This window comes from Syngnathoides biaculeatus, chromosome 7 (genome assembly GCF_019802595.1).
Source record: "Syngnathoides biaculeatus isolate LvHL_M chromosome 7, ASM1980259v1, whole genome shotgun sequence".
Lineage (NCBI taxonomy): Eukaryota > Metazoa > Chordata > Actinopteri > Syngnathiformes > Syngnathidae > Syngnathoides > Syngnathoides biaculeatus.
In genome coordinates, this window is record NC_084646.1 from 1,538,036 (window position 1) to 1,560,000 (window position 21,965).

At 43.6% G+C, this 21,965-nt stretch overlaps 1 protein-coding gene across 1 annotated transcript in view; it reads left to right on the top strand.

The window, feature by feature from the left end:
* The first annotated feature begins 7,913 nt into the window (after positions 1-7,913).
* The window catches only part of gorab (golgin, rab6-interacting), a 22,212-nt gene continuing 8,160 nt past the window's right edge, over positions 7,914-21,965 (top strand). The window contains exons 1-4 of the mRNA XM_061826328.1: positions 7,914-8,393; positions 8,470-8,800; positions 10,514-10,615; positions 15,151-15,291. Of these exons, the coding sequence (XP_061682312.1) occupies positions 8,339-8,393; positions 8,470-8,800; positions 10,514-10,615; positions 15,151-15,291 (629 nt within the window). The 5' untranslated portion in view covers positions 7,914-8,338. The remainder of the gene's footprint in view (positions 8,394-8,469; positions 8,801-10,513; positions 10,616-15,150; positions 15,292-21,965) is intronic.

A 21,965-nucleotide genomic window follows, 5' to 3' on the forward strand; every position in this document is an offset into this window, starting at 1 on the left:
GTGACAAAACTATATAAAAACAGATTGACTGCGCCCGAGCTCGACTCATCCCAGAGGAACAGGCCCCATGCCCGATGCACCACCGACTCCGGCGCTTGGCTTGATAGCAGATCAGTTACCAATGCCGCGTGAGCAAAAGTCAGTCATGAGTCCGTCGAAACTGCAACGTAGGCGTGTCTCGGCAGCAGATCCGTTGCGACAGTGACATGAGCCTTGCTTGGTAGCGGCTCCGTTGCCACTACCGCGTGAGCAAAAGTCAGTAACGAGTCCGTCGCAGTCGCGACATCAGCGTAGCTCGGCTGGTTCTCTAATCCTTGCCGAAACTGGGCCGTGAGAGCCGCCAGTTCAGCGCTCTGCCGCTCTAACTCTGCCCGCATTTCGCGGCAGAACACCTCGTGATTTGGCGGCCCCTCCTCCCTCTGGGCTGGAAGCTTCACCACCAGCTGCGGGTCTGCCGATTTAACTGTTGCCGGAGAGGAGTGGGTGGACGAGGATGGCGTCTTTGTTGCCGCGCAGCGGGAGGCACAAGAGAGCGCCTCTGGCTGCCACACGGAGGATCCGGGTAGATGGCCAAGCGGATTCCCTTAAACAGATTGGTGGACTCGGACCTACCGGGCGAAGACGCTCGGGAGCTGGAAACGCGGGGAGGTGAAGCAAACTGACTGGGATTAAAGATCGGGCAAAGAGATTCATAGTCGAAATAATCCGAGTCGCAGTCAGGCAGCCGGTCATATAAATCACGGTCCTCCTTGTAGTCCGAAAAATCTGAATCCAACAGAATGTGAGGTGCTGTACGGGTCATGGTCGGGACATATTCATAGTTTGCCGGCGGAGCGAGGGACATGGAAGCGGAGAACGTCATGGAGCCTACCCGGATCGGACAGGCTTGGTCCTCCGGCAGTCGGTCTACCTTGTGTCGGTCCCGGCGACCCCGGGTCTTTCCTGCTGGGTCCTGTTTTGGCCAGATCGTTCTGTCACGACCCATCGGAACAGAGGTAGGACCCAAATGCAGGAGTACACGGAAGACGCAGAGGTGATTCAGAAAAAACGTTCATTGTTCCACGGTCGGGGATCGGGCAGGCGGTCAGGTGCAGCAGCGATAGTTGGGACATCGGGCGTAGAGAACAGGTCAGCGGGCAGGCAGGAGTCGTTACACGGGAGATCAATCAAGGAATGCAGAAGTGTCAAAGGAGTCAGGCTTATGGGGTCGGTCGGAGAACAGGCGGAGGTCGGTACACACGGGAAAACGATCAGAGATACGGGAGTGCTGGAACGGGGCATGAACCGCAACGATCTGGCGCCGGACCAGTCATCCCCATAGTCCTATATACACCGGGGCCAATCAGCCAGCATGAGGCGCAGGTGTGTGCCTCCCAATCACCGTGACCGCGCGGGCACCTGCGCAGCCAGGGCTGGACCGGCAGGTTCGTGACATCGTAGTACAACTGTACATTTTGTTATCCATGGCATTTATCAACTGAGTAAGATAAATGCTTTCTTGAGTAGTAGAAGCCAATGCATTGTATTCTCCCTCACAAGTTGAGAGAGCAACCGTTGGTTGCATCTTTGACTTCCATGACATTGCAGGACCCCGTTTTTTAAGGCTAAAGCAGTACCCTGTGGTGCTTCATCGATCTTCAACTGAAGATGCCCAATCAGAGTCACTGAAGGTAATTAAGTTTAAATCCTCCTCATTTTTCTTGAAACACAGCTCATCATCATCAAGTACCTCAAAACATGTTTGGCAGATACTTAGATTTCTGATTTTGGTTTTGCCAGAGTTTGCGATAGTTTGCTTACTATCAAGCTAATGTCTGGCCTGGTACAGGTCATGGCATAAATCAAACTGCCAACAAGTTCACGACTTTCTTTGGGATTCACAACCTCATTTGTATCTCTCATTAGTTTCTGGTTTTGGTTCACATGGCCTGTTTTCAGATTTTCCCTGTTTGTGGATTATACACCAGGTAAGCGTGGTCTACTATACTCAACAAATATTCCTTTCTCATATCTGGTGTCTACTTTCCTTTGGTCATGTTTGTATGCATAGCACTTTGACCCAAACACCCACATTTTGGAGAGGTCTGGCTTTCTTCCTGTCATCAGAAAATATGGTGTATTTTTGGTCCTGTTATTATAACATCTGTTTCAAATATGAGCTCCATTTTGAATGCCATTAGGCCATAGTACCTTTGGTAATCCCTTTTCGATTCACAAGCACCTTCCCATTTCAAAAAACATTCTCCACTGTCTTTCAGCAGTTCCATTTTAATGGGGAGAATGTGGAGACGATGTTTCATGTCTTGTGCCTTTTTCTCTCAAGAATGACTGGAAGGTATTGCCTGTACATTCTGTACAGTTATCAGACCTACTGCATTCCACATTGCCAAATGTCGCACTATCTGCAAGAATTTCTTCTGTTGCTAATGTAGCATCATTCTTATTTTTAAGGAAATAAACAGATATTGCCCCTGAAAAATCATCTGTGAATGAAATGGCATATTTAATTTCTAACCGTCATGACTGGTTGGCTTGATCGGGCCAGACAAATCTGTATGTATCAATTCAAGAGACACAATAACTTTTGGATCAGCTTTCCTGTTTCTGTTGTTTGTAAATTTTTCCTGTGTGCAAACATTACAGTCTCTTTTTGTGTTACCTATAATTTTCATACCATCTGTCACAGTGGTCCCCAACCTTTTTATCACCGCGGACCGGGTGAATCCTTGACAATTTTCCAGCAGACCGGATGGGGTGGGGTGGGGGGGTATTACTTAGATTGTTTTCTATTGAATATCGAATAATAACAAACATGATAATAAATAATATAATCATGAAATCTATAGTCATAAAAAACATGGAAAAATAAAGAACACGAATCAGCAATTTTTACATTTCTCTATCTTTTACCTAACTATACCTACAAAACAGTTCAATTTTTTTATTACTAAACATTCCATAAATGTTATTTTTCAACAGCTGAAATAAATTTGTTTGCTTGAAACATCTCCTCCCCCCTCTACCTCACCTCACGCTGTTGGCAACCACAGCTCTAACGCTATCTGAGTGGTCACTAGAGGGACGTTTAAACATGCCTTCAAAATAACATACATATACGCCACAAAAATGAATTTAAAGTCCATGACGTTTTTAACTCACCATTACGCTAACACCTGAGCTTGTTTCTCTGCAACAAGATGGTCCCATCTGTGGGTCATGGGAGACAATGAAACCCGAAGTGTGTTGCTTATGTCCAGTCTTTTCTGTTGTTTTATTTCTTTTTTTTTAATCCAGTTACTTTATCTGCCATCTTGAAGGTTGTTGTCGTTTTACCATTGAGCAGGCTGAATATCTTGCACAAGTAAGCCACTTTTGCGACACATTCCTCGTCACTGAAATGTGCCGCCAGTGGCAATTTCTTTTTCTGCTGCAGCGGCTCTTGTAATTCAAACACTCTTGCTAGCAATTTCCCTTTGGATAATCTTATTTCCATGCGTAAGAAAAACTGTGTGTGCGCCACGTCCATCTCCTCACAAAGCTCCTCAAAAAGGCACGAGTTACGGACGTGTGCTTTGATGTGGTAAATAACTTTCTTTTTCTTGGAAGTTGTAGGATCCTCTTCTGTCCCTTCACTGGGCCTTTTCCCCTTTGAAAAAAATGTTCCAAAAACTTCCGTTTTTTACTTGTTTTGCTAACTTGTGGGTTTAACTTGCGCTCAAGTGACCGAGATGTAACCAAAAGAATCCGATCATTTTTCTAAATAAAAGATTGTTCAGACTCGGACAATGAATACAACGGAACTAATTAATTATTTCTTCAGCGGCCCGGTACCAATTGATCCACGGATAGGTTGGGGACCACTGATCTACCACATTTGGTAATTTTAATACATCATCCACATTGCAGTGTCCCAATATGTCATGCCATGTTTTAACATCACAAGTTAGACTTACTTTGTCTGTGCGCATGATATCAATTACAGAGTCTTCAACACCTTGTTGTTGGATATTTGCTGTTCATACGTAGTATAGTCTCTTGTGTTCCTGAATACAGAATGCAGTTCCATCTTTGGTTATAAGTTCATTTTGTCCATCTTGAAAGATCACTTTGGCTCCGTCAGTCGTGGCTGGTTTAACAGAAACTATGCTCTGGGGGTGGGTTGGGGTGAATAATGCTTTCTTCAGTGTGATAGCACCATTTCTTCCTTTAAAGGGGCACTGTTATGAAATGTATGATTTTTAATGTTATCAATGAAAAAATGGCAGCCGACATGGACCCATGCTATTTTTCACCACAAAACATGATTTTGCCGTATACAGCTTTTTGTAACTCCCGCCATGAAAATCCTCTCTAGGGATTTGTTTTCGAGAAGAAGCAGGAAGTGACGTCCTCAAGTGGACTCGTTTCTTTCTATTAGTTTTACCTCCGGGAAGGTAGCTCGTTGTTCCTTTGTGTTAGCCAAAATGCCGGCTCGTTGCATTGCTGGACATTGCTTGAACACTCGGGAGATAGATTTACCCTTCATAAGTTTGCAAGAGACCCAGTTCGTTGTGAAAAATGGATTGCATGGGTGCAGAGGACGAGAGCTTTGTGGGTTCCAAATGACAAGTAGGTGTGTATAGAGCTACTAAAAGAAACAATAGTTTGGGGCGGACCACGTAATCGGTCTCTCATAACGGAACAAAATTTCGCGTATGCATGACTGGCATACTAAATGTGTCGATGTGCGAGTTGGACGGTGTTGGACAATGCCGTACTCAGCCACATGCGCTTTAACACACAACGCCGTAAAGCCCCGCTGGCTCGACAATGTTGTTCATCACGGACGGCGGCCACTATGAAGAATGCCCTAAAGCAGCCCGGCTTGGCTCCGAGATAAGCCACCTTGGAGCCAAAAATGAGCCAGACTGGCTGAGGCGCTGTGTCCGCCGGTCACGGCTTCGGCAAAGGCTGCGGGTCGGGCTCGCAGACGGCGGCGGCTCTGAAGAATGCTGCCGTCAAAGCCGTACTCAGCCGCCTGCGATGACAACGCTGTGAACCGCCCCGGCTCGACGGTGTTGTTCATCGCTATGAACAACTCTCTAAAGCAGCCAGTAGTGGATCAGATGGGGAGGCAGTTTGCCCGTGATCGCATATCATCTGAATATGGCTCGAAACAATTGGGTAATATTGCCCCGGTAACTTCACTCGGTTGTGTGATGATGTTCTCTTCTTCGAAAAGAGCTTCCGTGTCAGAAAGAGTGTGTTCATCTCCCATAGGAGGGTCCACTGCGTGTTTTCATTGGCGAATGTCCGGGGTGATGTCACGGACAGGGGATGCAGCCAATATGGCAACCACTTGGATGTCGTAGAATCACACTTCTGCAACTTTGCCCATGGATGACACGCTCTCCGCTCATATTTATTTTTTCGTATGGACATTGAAGTGAATAATGTTGTATGTATTTTTCAATACAATATCTATTTTAGAATGTTTATGGGAATGACACTTGACCTTTAATGTCCTGAAAAACTAATTTGGCATCACCACGTTTTAATGCCACGTTGTTACTTCTGCTTCTATCAGTGAGTTCCATGCAGTGTTTTTCTGGATTAAACGTCTCATCAAATCTTGTGAATTTGTGGATCTCATTTATAATGTGTGATGTAGCGCCACAATCTATCATCACTCCATTTTTCCTAATGTTATCTGGGAGATACTGTTGACTGCCCTTGAAAACAAATGTCTCTTCCTCTTCATATTTCTCTTCACTTTCTGCAGTTTGTTTGGTATCATCTTGTGCTTGGATTTTCTTCTGCATGTATCATTGTTGTGTGCACAGCTTTTGTGATAGTGACACAATTTTGGTGTTCCTTTTTGCTGACAGTCAGTGGATATGTGGCTACGGTTTCCACATCTGTAACAGATCACCTCCACTTTTATTACATTGTCCATCTTGGGTTTAGTGTCAAATTGTTCAGTTTCCTCGTAACTTTGTTACCGTAACTTTCTTACTTTTGAACTCTGTAGACATTAATTCTTCATCACTCTGTGTTGTGTGGATGGCAAAATGTTTGTATGATTCTGGAAAACACTTTAGAATAATGGCTACTACCACTCCATCACTAATTTCCTCCTTTGCACTTCTCAGGGAGGTAACAGTCTTTTCAACATGAATAATATAGTTTGTTATAGTTTCTTCAGACTCTTTCTTGAGGGAAGTTAGCTCGGTGTATAGGGCACTCATTCTGGGTTTGCCCTGACTTGCGTAATGGCTTCGTAAAATTTGAAGAGCCTTTTTACTGCCGTCTCCCTCATCACCAGCGGCAGGCTGGTGTTGTCGAGGAACTGGATCATCTCCGTGTAGCAGTCTGCGTTCAACTCCGCGTCCGGGTCTTCGGTGGAAAGGATCCTGTTCTTTGAGCCGTTGATACTTAGGTGACTGAGAAATTTACCTCTAACAGTTTGTAGTTCTTTTCCTCGCCGTCCAAAACTAATCTCTGCCATCTTCCTCCACTTCTGACGCTCCTGGGCCCATAACCCAGTCAGTGTGATTTGACGGGCGCAATTGTGCCCGCGTCCCATTGCACTCACAAATCTGCACAGTCGAGCATGAAAAATCACGCGCGTAGAATTTGTTACGAGTAGAAATAAAGACATTCTCAGCGCACATGAAAACCAACCTTGAGCAGTGAACCACAGCCCGACTCTTTTTTTTTTTCAACAAGGAAGCGCAACGTCTCCTGCTAATTTACCTGACTCCGTCCCCCTTCAGCTCTTAAAGGGGTACACTCAATTACAAACACTGTCCACCCACACAGTCTGGGCAATGTAGAGCAAAGAGAGTTTGACATGCTGCTCGTGTTTACTCTTGATAATAATGGTAAAAGTAAAAAAAAACCAAAGTGCTGTGGTGAAACTGGACGAGATTTTCTCTTTTTTGGACAAAAAAAAAAGTCTGGTCTGAAGCCAAAGTAGAAAGTATAGGATAAGATGGTGAATAATGTTAAAATTCCACCTTGGCACAGTCCAATCGAGGATGAAAGCAGACAATACAGTGCACAAAAAGCCAATTCTGTCTTTTAAATATAGGAGGCAACATAACATTAACCTTAAAACTGTTTGGGAGCATCATTCAGCTTTCAACATGCATTGCTAAAGATATTCTGCAAGCAATAATTCAGTTTTACACCAAGAAAAACAGACAGGGATTGTCATGATCCTGCCGCTCCAGCCCGGGCTGTGCAGGTGCCCGTGCGGTCACGGTAATTGGGAGGCACACAACTGCGCCTCATGCGGGCTGATTATCCCGTGCATATATTGGACCCCAATGACGACTGGTCCTCCGCCAGATCGTTGAGCTTCATGCCCCGTTCGGGTACTCCCATATCCCTGATCGTCAACCCGCGTGTACCGACCTCCGCCTGTTCTCCGAACGACCCCGTAACCCTGACACCTTTGACACTTCTGCCTTCCTTGACCGATCTCCCATGTACCGACTCCTGCCTGCCCGCTGACCTGCTCTCTATGCCCAACGTCCCAACTACCTGCCCGATCCCCGACCTTCTAAGAATAAACTTTTTTCCCCCGAACTACCTTGCATCTCCCGAATCCTGCATTTGGGTCCTACCTCCGTTCTGATGTGTCTTGACAGGGATATCATTGTGGGTTAAAAAAAAAAAAAAAGAAAGAAACTAAGTTGGAAGCGACCTTACAAATTTATAGTTCATTGTTGGCTTGGTTTAGTTAGCAATGTATTTTTTTGTTTGTTGGCATTTTATTGTAAGTTTGCAAAAACACAAAATTGTTTTTATAAATTTTCTGATGGGAATGTAAACGCTGTAATCTGAAATTTAGAATGAGGCAAGCAACTTCAATGGATGACACTAATCTGACCACAGTGCATTCGTTTGATGTTGCGCACAGTGGTCCGGTGGGGATCACGGGTTTAGCGTGTTTGCTCAAACACGTAAAAAATTAGAGAGAACGTTGGTTTTGACATTAATCTACATGTTTAATGCGCCTGCCCTCCGATTACCTGGCGACCAGTTTAAAGTGTCACCTGTTGGGATAGGTCCCACCACGCCTGCGACCCAAGTGAGGATAAGAAATACAGGAATTATATGCTGTAGTTTTTTCATTCAGGCCAGACCTTGGACAACTTCATTAATTTGCTGGTCCTTCTTTGACGTGGCAAATAAAAATGGCTGCTGAGTGGTGACGCTGTGGTATTGTAGGTACTTAAATTTCTACAAAAATTTGATTGGGATTGTCCTATTACTCAAGATAACTAGTTCATCCGTACTCTGATGACTTTATTCATCGCTTTTCTTGGTGGTGTAAATTTCCATCAATAACATGAGTGGCTGGGCTGGATTTTCAGAAGACGAATTGCGGAGATTGCAGCAAAAAGGTAATCTCGCATCACGTTAGCCTAATGTAAAATCAACCACTTTGTCTCTTTGGATTTGCTTGAAAAAGAAATACAGCCGTTTCTGTCGTCGTTACAGACTCTGTGATTGCAAGCAAGCGCAAACTACGACCGCCCAACTGGAGTCGACAACAATTCCAACGCGAGAAAGTATTGCAAGAAGCCACTCAGACAAGTGCTACATCTGTGTCCCATGAATTTACACTCGAGCAGCAGCTCAATAAACTGCCATCGAGAAGTGAGTGCGGGGACATTGCACCTGGAGGTCCCGCTGCTAAAAGGAATGCGCAGCCGATTCTCAGCGAGGAAAGGACACAACAAAATTGTGACTCAATTGTAAAGATGCAAAATCCGGAGGTGAAGGAACTGGAAATAGAAGAAATTGCACTGTTAGTAATTTCTCCCCCCTCCTACCTATGGGTTGTTTTTACCTGAACGGCGGTCATTTTCGATCCCTAAGCTCCGTTACTCATACATACATACATACATGCATGCATACATACATACATACATACTTACATAGGCAAGGTCGACGAAAAGTTTCTAACTGCATTTATTTAAAACGCGACCGACAGCACATCAAGCTCAGACTGACTACTAGGCCACCTGGCATACACACATCAACATAGGGCTGTGTGACAAAGGCGCAGTATTGTGCACTTGATATTTTACTCTATGTGACAGAAATCACAGAGGAGCACTTAACTGTATGCTAACACGAAAGAAAAGGCAGTGGAATATTATTTTTTTAAATATCGAGGCAAACTCCATTCCTTCATTTTTTTTCAAAAAGTAAAACCTGTATTTTAGTTCACCACAAGGAAAGTGAAATGTTTATCATTTGTTTAAAATTTGATGACAATGGCAGAAAGACAAAAGAATTAAACAAATCCAGTATTTCACAAAATTCTCAAATCTTTCAAGTGACTAACAAAAAAGGGTCTAAACTGTAATGTTGTCCTTCTGAAAAGAGTATCGATTAAGCTTGTTAGCTCGGCGACACATCAGCACGATGGAGGTTGAGACGGGGCAGCGGGATAGCAGCGTCAGGCAATCGTCCACAAAGCCCAGTCTCCGTGAAGCACAGAGCTGCAGAACGTCAAAGTCTTTCGTCGTAAGCGTTGAACCAGGGGTGCCCAGACTTTTTTTTTTTTTTACCCCAAAATCTATTTTTCAAGTAGCCAGCCTCTCGCAAGCTACCGATGGGGGGGGCAGATGATGATGATGCTCCCAAACTGTTTTAAGATTAATGTTATGTTCCCTCCTATATTTAAAATACAGAATTAGCTTTTTGTGCGCTGTATTGTCTGTGCTTTCATCCTGGATCAGGCTGTGCCAAGGTGGAATTTTAAAATTACACACCATGTCATCCTGCACTTTCTACTTTGGCTTCAGATCAGACCTTTCCCATTCAGAGAATAGAAAATCTCATCCATTATATAACACATTGATGGGCTGTGTATGGACCGTAACATTTATAATTATGAGTGTACATCTTTAAGAAGGGGGATTGGCAAGTGTAAGGTAAACTAGGAAAAGAGTGTGGCGGAGCAGCGGGTGTAAGGTAAACTAGGAAAAGTGTGACGGAGCAGCGGTCGTTAGAGAAAGTTGTTTGTGCTGTGCAAAATGCCACAAACTGAATAGCTTTATGTTATACTGCCTCCCGATTGCCCAGTCGATCGCGATTGACGCATTGAGCACCCCTGCGTTAGACGGTTGTGTACCGGTTTGTGAGGCTTTGAAGAGCGCGCTGACTAGCAACTCTGGAAAAAGCTTCAGCGAATTGGCGAGAGTTGCCGAAAAAAAGTCAGAAGAAGGCTCTCTGATGGTTAGCAAGTCCTCTTTGTGTACTTGATTCCCGAGATGCCCGTGAAACACAAAAACACAAACATTAATCAAGAGCATTCCGAAGACTTCCACACTAGTACACGTTAGGTAGAGAGGTTAAATAGCGGCATGCAGTGGTGTGTGGGTAATTCAAGAAAAAAATGTGACGTGAGTGAAAACAACCCATTATTATCGTTATTTTATTATTAATGAACCTGTTTTTCCATAAAACTGTTGTATAAATACACTGCTCACAATTTGATCCTTCTTTGCAGGCGTGGCAAGACTCGTCTGGACCAACTGCAACAGGAACAAAAGATCATTGAAGAGAGGAATAAGTACAAGAGGGCTCTGCTTGCGAAAACTATTGCTGAAAAGTAAGTGTCTTGGTCAAATACAATAGAGTATGGCAAGCTTTTTGAACATTTAATAGCTTGACTGGATTTCTGATATCTGCAATGTCATTTTGCCTTGGACAGGTGTCTTTTGTGATCCGTGTGTATGGGGTTTGTCATTGCAGATTTCTAAAATTCAATTCCGGATAGCTATTTTGTGAAATATGGATATCTGAAACAGAATTGCAGATATCGCTAACTCCAGTCTCTGGTAGCTGTAGTTTGATTCTGACAAATACGTTGTCAAAGTGACTGACCTTTTTTTCCCCACGATAATGTCATAATTAATTTCCGGGTAATAAACTGATGACGAAATGTATTGACGTGTTTGTCAAGTAATAAAAACGAGGTGGAAATGTCTGCCAAAGATGAGATCTAATCAGAACTGTTTTTTTTGAAGAGGCGGGAGGTGTTGACAAGTTCGATAAGAAATATGTGGTAAGGAAAGATACCCAGTTTGATTATTGCTTTGGGATCATCCACAGGTACTGTCTGACTATCAGAAGCACGACCAATTTGAAGTAATTTATAGCAAACACATTTGAATAATGTACGTGTGGTCAGTCATGCCCGCAGATATAAAGTTACAGGTGTTCACCACGAGTCATGCCCGCAGATATATAGTTGCGGGTGTGGTTAGGGATGGAATCTCAAGACCTTAAAAAAACCGTTATTATACCAGAGTATGTAGTTGTTACCTAATACCATAATCATAATTTATTGGCACTGCACAGACTGAGGCAGACATTTTTAAAGAGGTCAATAGACCTTCAATTTCAAAACTAAATATTCATATAATCAAATCATTTTATTTCATCGTGATGTATTGTTGTTATAATCTCGCGCAATTTACGGCGCTATCTATTGTCAATGCATTAATGAAAGCTAGCAGTAGATCTATATCTTCCTAAAGCATGGAGAGTGAAAAAGTTTTCAACAACAAGATAATGCGGTACCACGGGGGAAAATGACCGCATTTAGATATATGGACAGATTAGTCTAACATGAAGACTTAGATCAAGTCAAAGTAAATCACATACTTATTATAGTTAGATACTGAAACATTACCTGTGTTATATCACAGAAATGTTTTCAATGTAACTCGGGGTTGCCCAAATCCTCCCCCCATCCCGCAAGATCTAGTTTTCAACCAGCCAGCCTCTTGCGATTGACCAGTGAGGTGGTGGGAGGCGGTGGGGATTGGAGGGGCACACGTGCCAGAACGCACCTTTATGTGCGTGCGCTGGACGTATAGGCCACACCTCAATCAAGTGACAAGATGGATGATAGTCTGTCTTTTTTTTTGGGGGGGGGGGGGGTGTTACACTGTCACATGATCAACCAAACTGCCTCGTTATCGACGGATTGAGCACCCCTGGTGTAACTGAATTTCCCTTGACATGGCTCATTATGTTGATGATCTTCGGCGTAAAAGCCCTCACAGTACATGAAGCAGCTCGGAACATGTGCTTTTGGCATCACTTCCGAACATGCTCAGTACAGTTAACTTTCATTTCCTGTTCCGGGTAAATACTGATTGTTTAGGATCAGCCTTGTTTTGTTACCGTTTATGAAATAAACACAAAAATTGTCAAGACTACACAAAATAAGCAACGTCTTTCAATATCTATTTCAATATCTATTTTTTTCTACTCTTAAAAAATTTTACACATGTGATTTTTCGTGCTCGACTGTGCAGATTTGGGAGCGTGATGGCACACGAGCGTGATCGCGCCCGTCAAATGTGAGTTACTGATTTATAGCCCAGGTAGCCTGAAGTTCAGGTAAAAATTTTAAATTATTACAAAAATGACTTCACTTCACGTCAGTATATCTGCTTAGTCCCATGACTTTTCCATTGTTTTGCAAACACTCTTCCATTTGCTTTTGTTTTCAATTCAGGCTAATTTTAATTTCCAACTTTCGTTAAGTGCAGGTCTGTGTCACAGTGTCAGAGTACTCTTATCATGTAGCATTGCCTTGGCTTGCATGAAGGAACCAGGAAAGAGCAGCAAGCAATCATAAACTATTTAAAAACAAGTAATTACTGTCAGCTGTAGTCATGCCAAAACAACAAATACTGTAGTTCCTTTAACAGAACTCGTCTGCTACGTGTGTCTCACACACACAATTACTCCCTACAACATCCAAACAGTTCACATTACCATCAAGTCCTCCCAGACAACTATAAATTACAGAACTCAGGAACAATGTAGTTAACAAAGATGTAGGATCGCGCTGTTTTTTTCCATTTTTTTTTTTAATACTTTGAGTTACAGTCAAATGTTTTTGTTTTGCAGTAATGGCACAGCCACTATTGAATTATCAGTAAATGTGTTTGGTCCAAATCACAAGGTAGATCCGTGTGTTGTTATTAATTGTAAAGTCATACATTCACGTTCCTAATAGCAAATCTTAATGGCCAATTCTTTTTAAAATGCAATGACTAACCTCTATTTTTGAAGGTGTTACATATTTATAAACTCCTTTTCTAAGTTTGATTTTGGGGGGGCGGGTCGTGGCTGCTTTTTTTTTCCATGCGCAAAGCATGTTGGGATTAATGCCAGTGCTTGCATTGCATCACATGACCAACGTATTGGACTGTGCAGCCCTTACAACAAAGGGCAGATATTGATCATCCTTATGCTGCCCGTTTTAAAAAGGGGGGACCACCAGAACAGCCTGCCAATCTAGAGAGACTATCCCTCATATCCATGTGATGTTGGAGAGGCATGTCAACCAGGATAGCCCCAAAACATCCACAGCCTTTAGGAATTCTGGGCGAATCTCATCCACCCACAGAGGCTTTGCAACTGAAGAGCTTTGTAACTACCTCAACCCCAGTGATAGGAGAGCTCTCCTCAAGACCCCAGACTCTACTTCATCATGTGAAGGAGTATCAGTGGAATTGAGGTCTTCGAAGTATTCTCCCCATCAACACACAACATCCCGAGTTGAGGTCACCAGTGCCCCATTGGACTATACACAGTCTTGATTGTGCACTGCTTCACCCTCCTGAGACGCTGGATGGTTGCCCAGAATTTCCTCAAAGCCATTTGTTAATTCATTCTTTCTCTGTGGCCTAACCAAGCTCCTCACATCCCTGAGTTTTCCCTCAGCAACCACCAAGGGTGCATTCCGTTTGGCCAGCCAGTACCCATCAGCTCCCTCAGGAGTACCATGGGCAAAAAGGCCGGATAGGACTGCTTCTTCGGCTTGACAGCATCCCTCACCGCTAGTGTCTAGCTTGATGGCATATCTCACCACTTATGTCACACTTCCCTGTTCAAATAACATCACCCAGCAAGCTTTTGGCCATGAAAGTATGCCCATAATTTGAAATAATACTTCTTCCCTGAAGGTGTAATGTTTTTAGGCAACCTGTCTTGTTCTTTGGCACCCCTGCACGTTTTGTTGAGAGGCAGCATCGAAACTGACGCCCCACGACTTGTTGCCAGAGGTTAGAGAAGCCGTTGAAAATCCAGCACAACACCGTTAGTGCCGTTAGCGCCACGTCATCTCCTTCCCCTTGCAGAGGGAAAATTCATTCAGGGGACCAGACCACTGTGTGGTTTGGGTGCTGACGGCTTACCATTTGGAAGCCAGTTGACTGTATAGTATCAAAGGAGGGAAAATTGTACTGATGGTGCAGTTTATGGGCCTTAAGGTGTCTGAGATGTTGCTTCTCTGCAGCCTCTGAAAGCGTGTGATATCTCGTTCGCTGGAAAGGAGGGAAAGAAGGAAGATGGGACATTAATTTGATTGACAGGACAGGTGTTTTTTGTCCAGAGCTCCCAGTGTTACGCCCACCGTGTCCTTAAGCAGAAATTCTCTATCCTGATCCTGGCTAACCTGAAACAGGAGATTGTTTGTCTGATTTGACTTCACACAGTAAGCTAAAAAACAAAATATTTTGCACAGTCTATGTAAACTTCTGGCTCCAAATGTAGCTCTACTTCAGTTTAGTTCAAAATACTGTATCTAGGTTTCCATGTATTGATCAAGTCTTGACTTGGCAAAATCAAAATTTAGGTGTGAAATCAAATCCTCTTTGACAGTTGAATTTTAAATACGACGGACAGGAAGAGTTAAACATCTTTTTATGTGTGCATTTCTTATGCTGATTTTGTTTTGTGCATTGTGGCTGTTTTACTTTTTTTTTCCTGTATTGTTTGTTTGAATGCCATTGTTCTATGTAATCTGTGGATGTTAAAAAAATGCAAAAATTCAGACAATTTTAGCAAATTATAAAAGGGTCAATTAGGTTAGCGGAATAATAATTTGGACTACATATATCTTGAATTAAATTTACCAATCCATCCATTTTCCGAGCCACCTATCCTCTTAAGGGTTGTGGGAAAATTTACAAATATGTAATCGAATTATGGTGTGTCAGAATTACTTTGCTGATATCTTCAATAATAATTCCGGATTGTAAAATTTACGTTTGGAATCCAGGGACAACACTGTCTGACATCTTGACAAGTTTGTAGTCTCACTGTCGTTTTTCTCTGCAGGTCAAAACAAACTCAAGCTGAGGCGGTGAAGCTGAAGAGAATCCAGAAAGAGCTGCAGGCCCTCGATGACATGGTTTCTATAGACATCAGCATTCTCAGAGGAAAGATAGAGCAAGCCAGCTGGGACTACACAACTGCCAAGTAACACTTCTTCTTCTTTTCCCTTCGGCTTGTCCCGTGAGGGGTCGCCACATCGTGTCATCTTTTTCAATCTTAGCCTATCTTCTGCATCTTCCTCTCTAACCACAACTGCCCTCATGTCTTCCCTCACCACATCCATAAACCTTCTTTTTGGTCTTCCTCTCGCTCTTTTCCTGGCAGCTCCATCCTCAGCACCCTTCCACCAATATACTCACTCTCTCGCCTCTGAACATGTCCAAACCATCGAAGTCTGCTCTCTCGAATCCTGTCTCCAAAACATCCAACTTTGGCTGTCCCTCTAATGAGCTCATTTCTAATTTTATCCAACCTGCTCACTCCGAGCGACAACCTCAACATCTTCATTTCTGCCACCTCCAGTTCTGCTTCCTGTTGTTTCTTCAGTGGCACCGTCTCTAATCCGTACATCATGGCCGGCCTCACCACTCTTTTTGTAAACTTTGCCCTTCGTCCGAGCAGAGACTCTTCTGTCACATAACACACCAGACACCTTCCGCCAGCTGTTCCAACCTGCTTGGACCCGTTTCTTCACTTCCTTACCACACTCACCACTGCTCTGGATTGTTGACCCTAAATATTTGAAGTCCTCCACCCTCGCTATCTCTTCTCCCTGTAGCCTCACTCTTCCCCCTCCACCTCTCTCATTCACGCACATATATTCTGTTTTACTTTGGCTAATCTTCCTTCCTCTCCTTTCCAGTGCATGTCTCCATCTTTCTAATTGTTCCTCTGCATGCTCCCTGCTTTCACTCCACATCACAATATCATCTGCGAACATCATGGTCCAAGGGGATTCCAGTCTAACCTCATCTGCCAGCCTGTCCATTATCACTGCAAACAGGAAGGGGCTCAGAGCTGATACCTGGTGCAGTCCAACCTCCACCTTAAATTTTTCTGTCACACCTAAGGCACACCTCACCATTGTTCTGCTAGCATCATACATGTCCTGTACTATTTTAACATACTTCTCTGCCACACCAGACTTCCGCATTCAGTACCACAGTTCCTCTCTTGGTACTCTGTCATAGGCTTTCTCTAGATCCACAAAGACACAATGACCTTCTCTGTACTTTTCCACTAGCGTCCTCAAGGCAAATAATGCATCTGTGGTACTCTTTCTAGGCATGAAACCATATTGTTGCTCGCAGATACTTACTTCTGTCCTGAGTCTAGCCTCCACTACTCTTTCCCATAACTTCATTGTGTGGCTCATCAACTTTATTGCTCTATAATTCCCACAGCTCTGAACATCGCCTTTGTTCTTAAAAATGGGAACTAGAACACTTTTCCTCCATTCTTCAGGCATCTTTTCGCCCGCTAGTATTCTATTGAATAAGTTGGTCAAAAACTCCACAGCCATCTCTCCAAATTGCTTCCATGCCTCCACTGGTATGTCATCAGGACCAAATGCCTTTCCATTTTTCATCCTTTGTCATGACTTTCTGACTTCCCCTTGACTAATCATTGCCACTTCCTGGTCCTTCACACTTGCCTCTTCAACTCTTCCTTCTCTCTCATTTTCTTCATTCATCAACATCTCAAAGTATTCATTCCATCTATTTAGTACACTACTGTCACCAGTCAACACATTTCCGTCTCTATCCTTAATCACCCTTACCTGCTGCACATCCTTCCCATCTCTATCCCTCTGTCTGGCCAACCTGTAGAGATCCTTTTCTCCTTCTTTCGTGTCCAACCTGGTTTACATGTCTTCATATGCCTGTTGTTTAGCCTTTGCCACCTCTACCTTTGCCCTACGTCGCATCTCGATGTACTCCTTTCGCCTCTCCTCAGTCCTCTCAGTATCCCACTTCTTCTTCGCTAATCTCTTTCCTTGTATGACTCCCTGTATTTTGGGGTTCCACCACCAAGTCTCCTTCTCCCCTTTCCTACCAGAAGACACACCAAGTACGCTCCTGCCTGTCTCTCTGATTACCTTGGCTGTCGTCGTCCAGTCTTCCGGGAGCTTCTGCTGTCCATCGAGAGCCTGTCTCACCTCTTTCCGAAAGGCCGCACAACATTCTTCCTTTCTCAACTTCCTCCACATGGTTCTCTGCTCTACCTTTGTCTTCTTAATCTTCCTACCTACCACAAGAGTCATCCTACACACCACCATCCTATGCTGTCGAGTTACACTCTCCCCTACCACTACTTTACAGTCAGTAATCTCCTTCAGGTTACATCGTTTGCACAAAATATAATCCACCTGCGTGCTTCTACCTCTGCTCTTGTAGGTCACTATATGTTCCTCCCTCTTCTGGAAATAAGTGTTCACTACAGCCATCTCCATCCTTTTTGCAAAGTCCACCACCATCTGTCCCTCAAAGTTCCTTTCCTGGATGCCGTACTTACCCATCACTTCTTCATCGCCCCTGTTTCCTTTACCAATATGTCCATTACAATCTGCACCAATCACAACTCTCTCGCTGTCTGGGATGCTCAGAACTACTTCATCTAGTTCCTTCCCGAATTTCTCTTTCAACTCTAGGTCACATCCTACCTGTGGGGCATAGCCGCTAACCACATTATACATAACACCCTCAATTTCAAATTTTAGTCTCATCACTCGATCTGATACTCTTTCCACCTCCAAGACATTCTTAGCCAGCTCTTCCTTTAAAATAACCCCTACTCCATTTCTCTTCCCATCTACTCCATGGTAGATTAATTTAAACCCTGCTCCTAAACTTCTAGCCTTACTACCTTTCCACCTGCTCTCTACACAGTACATCAACCTTTCTCCTAATCATCATGTCAACCAACTCCTGGGATTTTCCTGTCATAGTCCCAACATTCGAAGTCCCTACGCTCAGTCGTAGGCTCTGTGCATTCCTCTTTTTCTTCTGACGGCGGAATCGGTTTCCTCCTCTTCTTTGTCTTCAACACTACTGTTTGCTTATGTGCAGAAACGAGTTATTGTAATATTTTGATCTCTACTTATGTAATATTTATGTCACGAAAAGACTCAGTGGAAAACTTTTCTCTAGTGAAAGAATTTCAGGATACGAAAGGAAAAATAGTGCTGGATTCCACTGAATGGCAATATTTAGTTCGGTTTCTTGGTTTGAAACTGCCACCATAGAGATGCTCTCCCATTGGCCACTGCTAGAGCACTTTCCTGGCATCGCATTTGCTTAGAGAGATGTCAATCTTTGACCATGAGCACATCCTGTCTCTTGGTTTGTGTGGCATAATAAAGCGGCTCCCCCCAATTGGCTAGAAGCCGTGTCAATCCTTTTTTTTTTGGCGGCGGGTCAATCTTTACCTGTGGCGCACTTCCTGTATTTTGGTCACTGAATCCATTGTCATATGCTCGCGCACACTCGCCCCAAGAAATTGTTGGCCAGTAAGGAAAAGACGTTTAATCCATCAAAACAAAATAAGAAATCGTCGAGATATATGTAAAAGACATGCGGGTGTTGGGCTTAATGCTCCTGCTGCTGCTGCTGCTGCTCCTCCTCCACGGACATTTCAGACGTTTGCAGTAGAGGTCGAACCTGAAGTTGAGGAAAATTGTTTTGCTGGGAAAGGCTGAGGAGGACATTGGTTAGTTGGTTCAGGAGCACCACGAGAATCTTTCGACATTCAGGAGCTCCATGAGGAAGTAGGTCATTTGGAGTTTAGTTTTTCTCAACTTATGTTCTGGTTTCCTAAACATTCATTTCTTGACAATCATTGTGCTCCTCCACGGTGTTCAAGGTCACCTCAAGATGGTCTTCGTTTGAACAGGAGCGACAGCATTCATGGTATTTGAGATTTTCAAGGTGAAATTGTTCAAAAGTTCAGCAACTGTCTTAGCATTCAACGTTTGTGGCACAGCTACAGTCCCTGTAACTCTAGGGGCAGTACTCTTATTTATGTACCTTTTTTCAAACTCAGGATCTGCATAATTGTCCAAATATTTACAGTATTGTTGAAAGTCATAGCAGTCAAGTGTGACTAAGCAAATGAAGCCACATTTTCAGTATACTTTTCTCATGCTCAATGTCAATTAGTTAGTGATTGTATTCCATGCCAGAGTGATTTGGAGTCGTTAGCGTCAAACTGGTTTTCCATCTTTGCTGCGTGCTCTCTCTTTGCAATATTCATTTCTTTAGTCAACTGGATTCTAGTGCAATTGTACAGGTCCCAATCCCTGATATGAGACCTTTATAGCCTGGGGGAGTTGCCTAAGTCTGGCTGTAAACCACTACTTGTGATTGAACATGCAGAAAGTTTTTGTTGGTACAAACACCTTACAGAAACTGACATATGCTCTGTCAATGTCTGTGTATTAAATCCAGGCAGTTTGCTGAAATTTCAGACACACCAGTCTGTGCAGTTGAAACACCTTTGAAGTTTTAATTTTGTCTCGTTGCTCCACTTTTTTACTGACTTTACCAAATGCTTCGTGCACTTAAGTGCTTATATGTAAGGTATTAAGTAGATTAAGCAGTGATCAGAGGATCCTCGAGCAACACGGGGAATTTTACCATTTGTGATTTTTATTGTGGCATAGCAGTTTTCCAAAGTGTTATTTTCCTGCTCTCTCTCGCTTCTCATATAGTGCAGACACTTTTTTTCCTTGCTCTGCTTTCTTTGACTCTGTTGACAGTTTTTTTTTCTTGCTGATTAGCGTGTTTTTTTTTCATTTTTTTTAAACCTAAGGGACTATTTTTCTTTTTTGTGGGTAATTGCTTGTTTCATGGCGGCACGGTGGATGAGCTGAAAAGCATTGGCCTCACAGTTCAATCCCAGCCCTTCCTGTGTGGAGTTTTCATGTTCTCCCTGTGCCTGTGTGGGTTTTCTCCGGGCACTCCGGTTTCTTCCTACACCCCAAAAACATGCAACATTAATTGGACACTCTTAATTGCCCCTTGATGTGATTGTGAGTGTGGCTGTTTGTCTCTATGTGCCTTGCAATTGGCTGGCAACCAGTTCAGGATGTACCCTGTCTCCTACCCATTGACAGCTGGGATAGGCTCCAGCACTTTCGCGACCCTTATGAGGATAAGCGGTTAAGAAAATGGATGGATGGGCGGTTGTTTCACTGTTACGTGAGCGTGGCCTGCTAAATAGCACAAGCCATCAGGATTTCTCCATTCTCTCTTGAGGACTATCATGGACTGAAGCAGAGGATGAACATTCTGGAATCAAGAATCCACCATTTTGAATTCTATGTGGATGTAAATGGACAGTCTACCAATGTCTGAAAAGTAAATGGACAGTCTACCGATGTCTGAAAAGTAAATGGACAGTCTACCGATGTCTGAAAAGTAAATGGACAGTCTACCGATGTCTGAAAAGTAAATGGACAGTCTACCGATGTCTGAAAAGTAAATGGACAGTCTACCGATGTCTGAAAAGTAAATGGACAGTCTACCGATGTCTGAAAAGTAAATGGACAGTCTACCGATGTCTGAAAAGTAAATGGACAGTCTACCGATGTCTGAAAAGTAAATGGACAGTCTACCGATGTCTCAAAAAGGTGAGCAGAAGTGTGCTAACAATCAGCCATTTCACTTAACAACAAAGACGGGAGTGGAAACAATAATGGATCCTCTTGCAGTTTCCCTGGAATTTACTGGGAACATTACTGGGTGTTATGTATAATGTGGTTAGCGGCTATGCACCACAGGTAGGATGTGACCTAGAGTTGAAAGAGAAATTCGGGAAGGAACTAGATGAAGTAGTTCTGAGCATCCCAGACAGCGAGAGAGTTGTGATTGGTGCAGATTGTAATTGACATATTGGTAAAGGAAACAGGGGCGATGAAGAAGTGATGGGTAAGTACGGCATCCAGGAAAGGAACTTTGAAGGGCAGATGGTGGTGGACTTTGCAAAAAGGATGGAGATGGCTGTAGTGAACACTTATTTCCAGAAGAGGGAGGAACATATAGTGACCTACAAGAGCGGAGGTAGAAGCACGCAGGTAGATTATATTTTGTGCAGACGATGTAATCTGAAGGAGGTTACTGACTGTAAAGTAGTGGTAGAGGAGAGTGTAGCTCGACAGCATAGGATGGTAGTATGTAGGATGATTCTGGTGGTGGGTAGGAAGATTAAGAAGACAAAGGTAGAGCAGAGAACCATGTGGTGGAAGCTGAGAAAGGAAGAATGTTGTGCGGCCTTCCGGAAAGAGGTGAGACAGGCTCTCGATGGACAACCGAAGTTCCCGGAAGACTGGACGACGACAGCCAAGGTGATCAGAGAGACAGGCAGGAGAGTACTTGGTGTGTCATCTGGTAGGAAAGGGGAGAAGGAGACTTGGTGGTGGAACCCCAAAATACAGGGAGTCATACAAGGAAAGAGATTAGCGAAGAAGAAGTGGGATACTGAGAGGACTGAGGAGAGGTGAAAGGAGTACATCGAGATGCGACGTAGGGCAAAGGTAGAGGTGGCAAAGGCTAAACAACAGGCATATGAAGACATGTACACCAGGTTGGACACGAAAGAAGGAGAAAAGGATCTCTACAGGTTGGCCAGACAGAGGGATAGAGATGGGAAGGATGTGCAGCAGAGGTCAGGGTGATTAAGGATAGAGATGGAAATGTGTTGACTGGTGCCGGTAGTGTACTAAATAGCTGGAAAGAATACTTTGAGAAGTTGATGAATGAAGAAAGTGAGAGAGAAGGAAGAGTTGAAGAGGCAAGAGTGAAGGACCAGGAAGTGGAAAT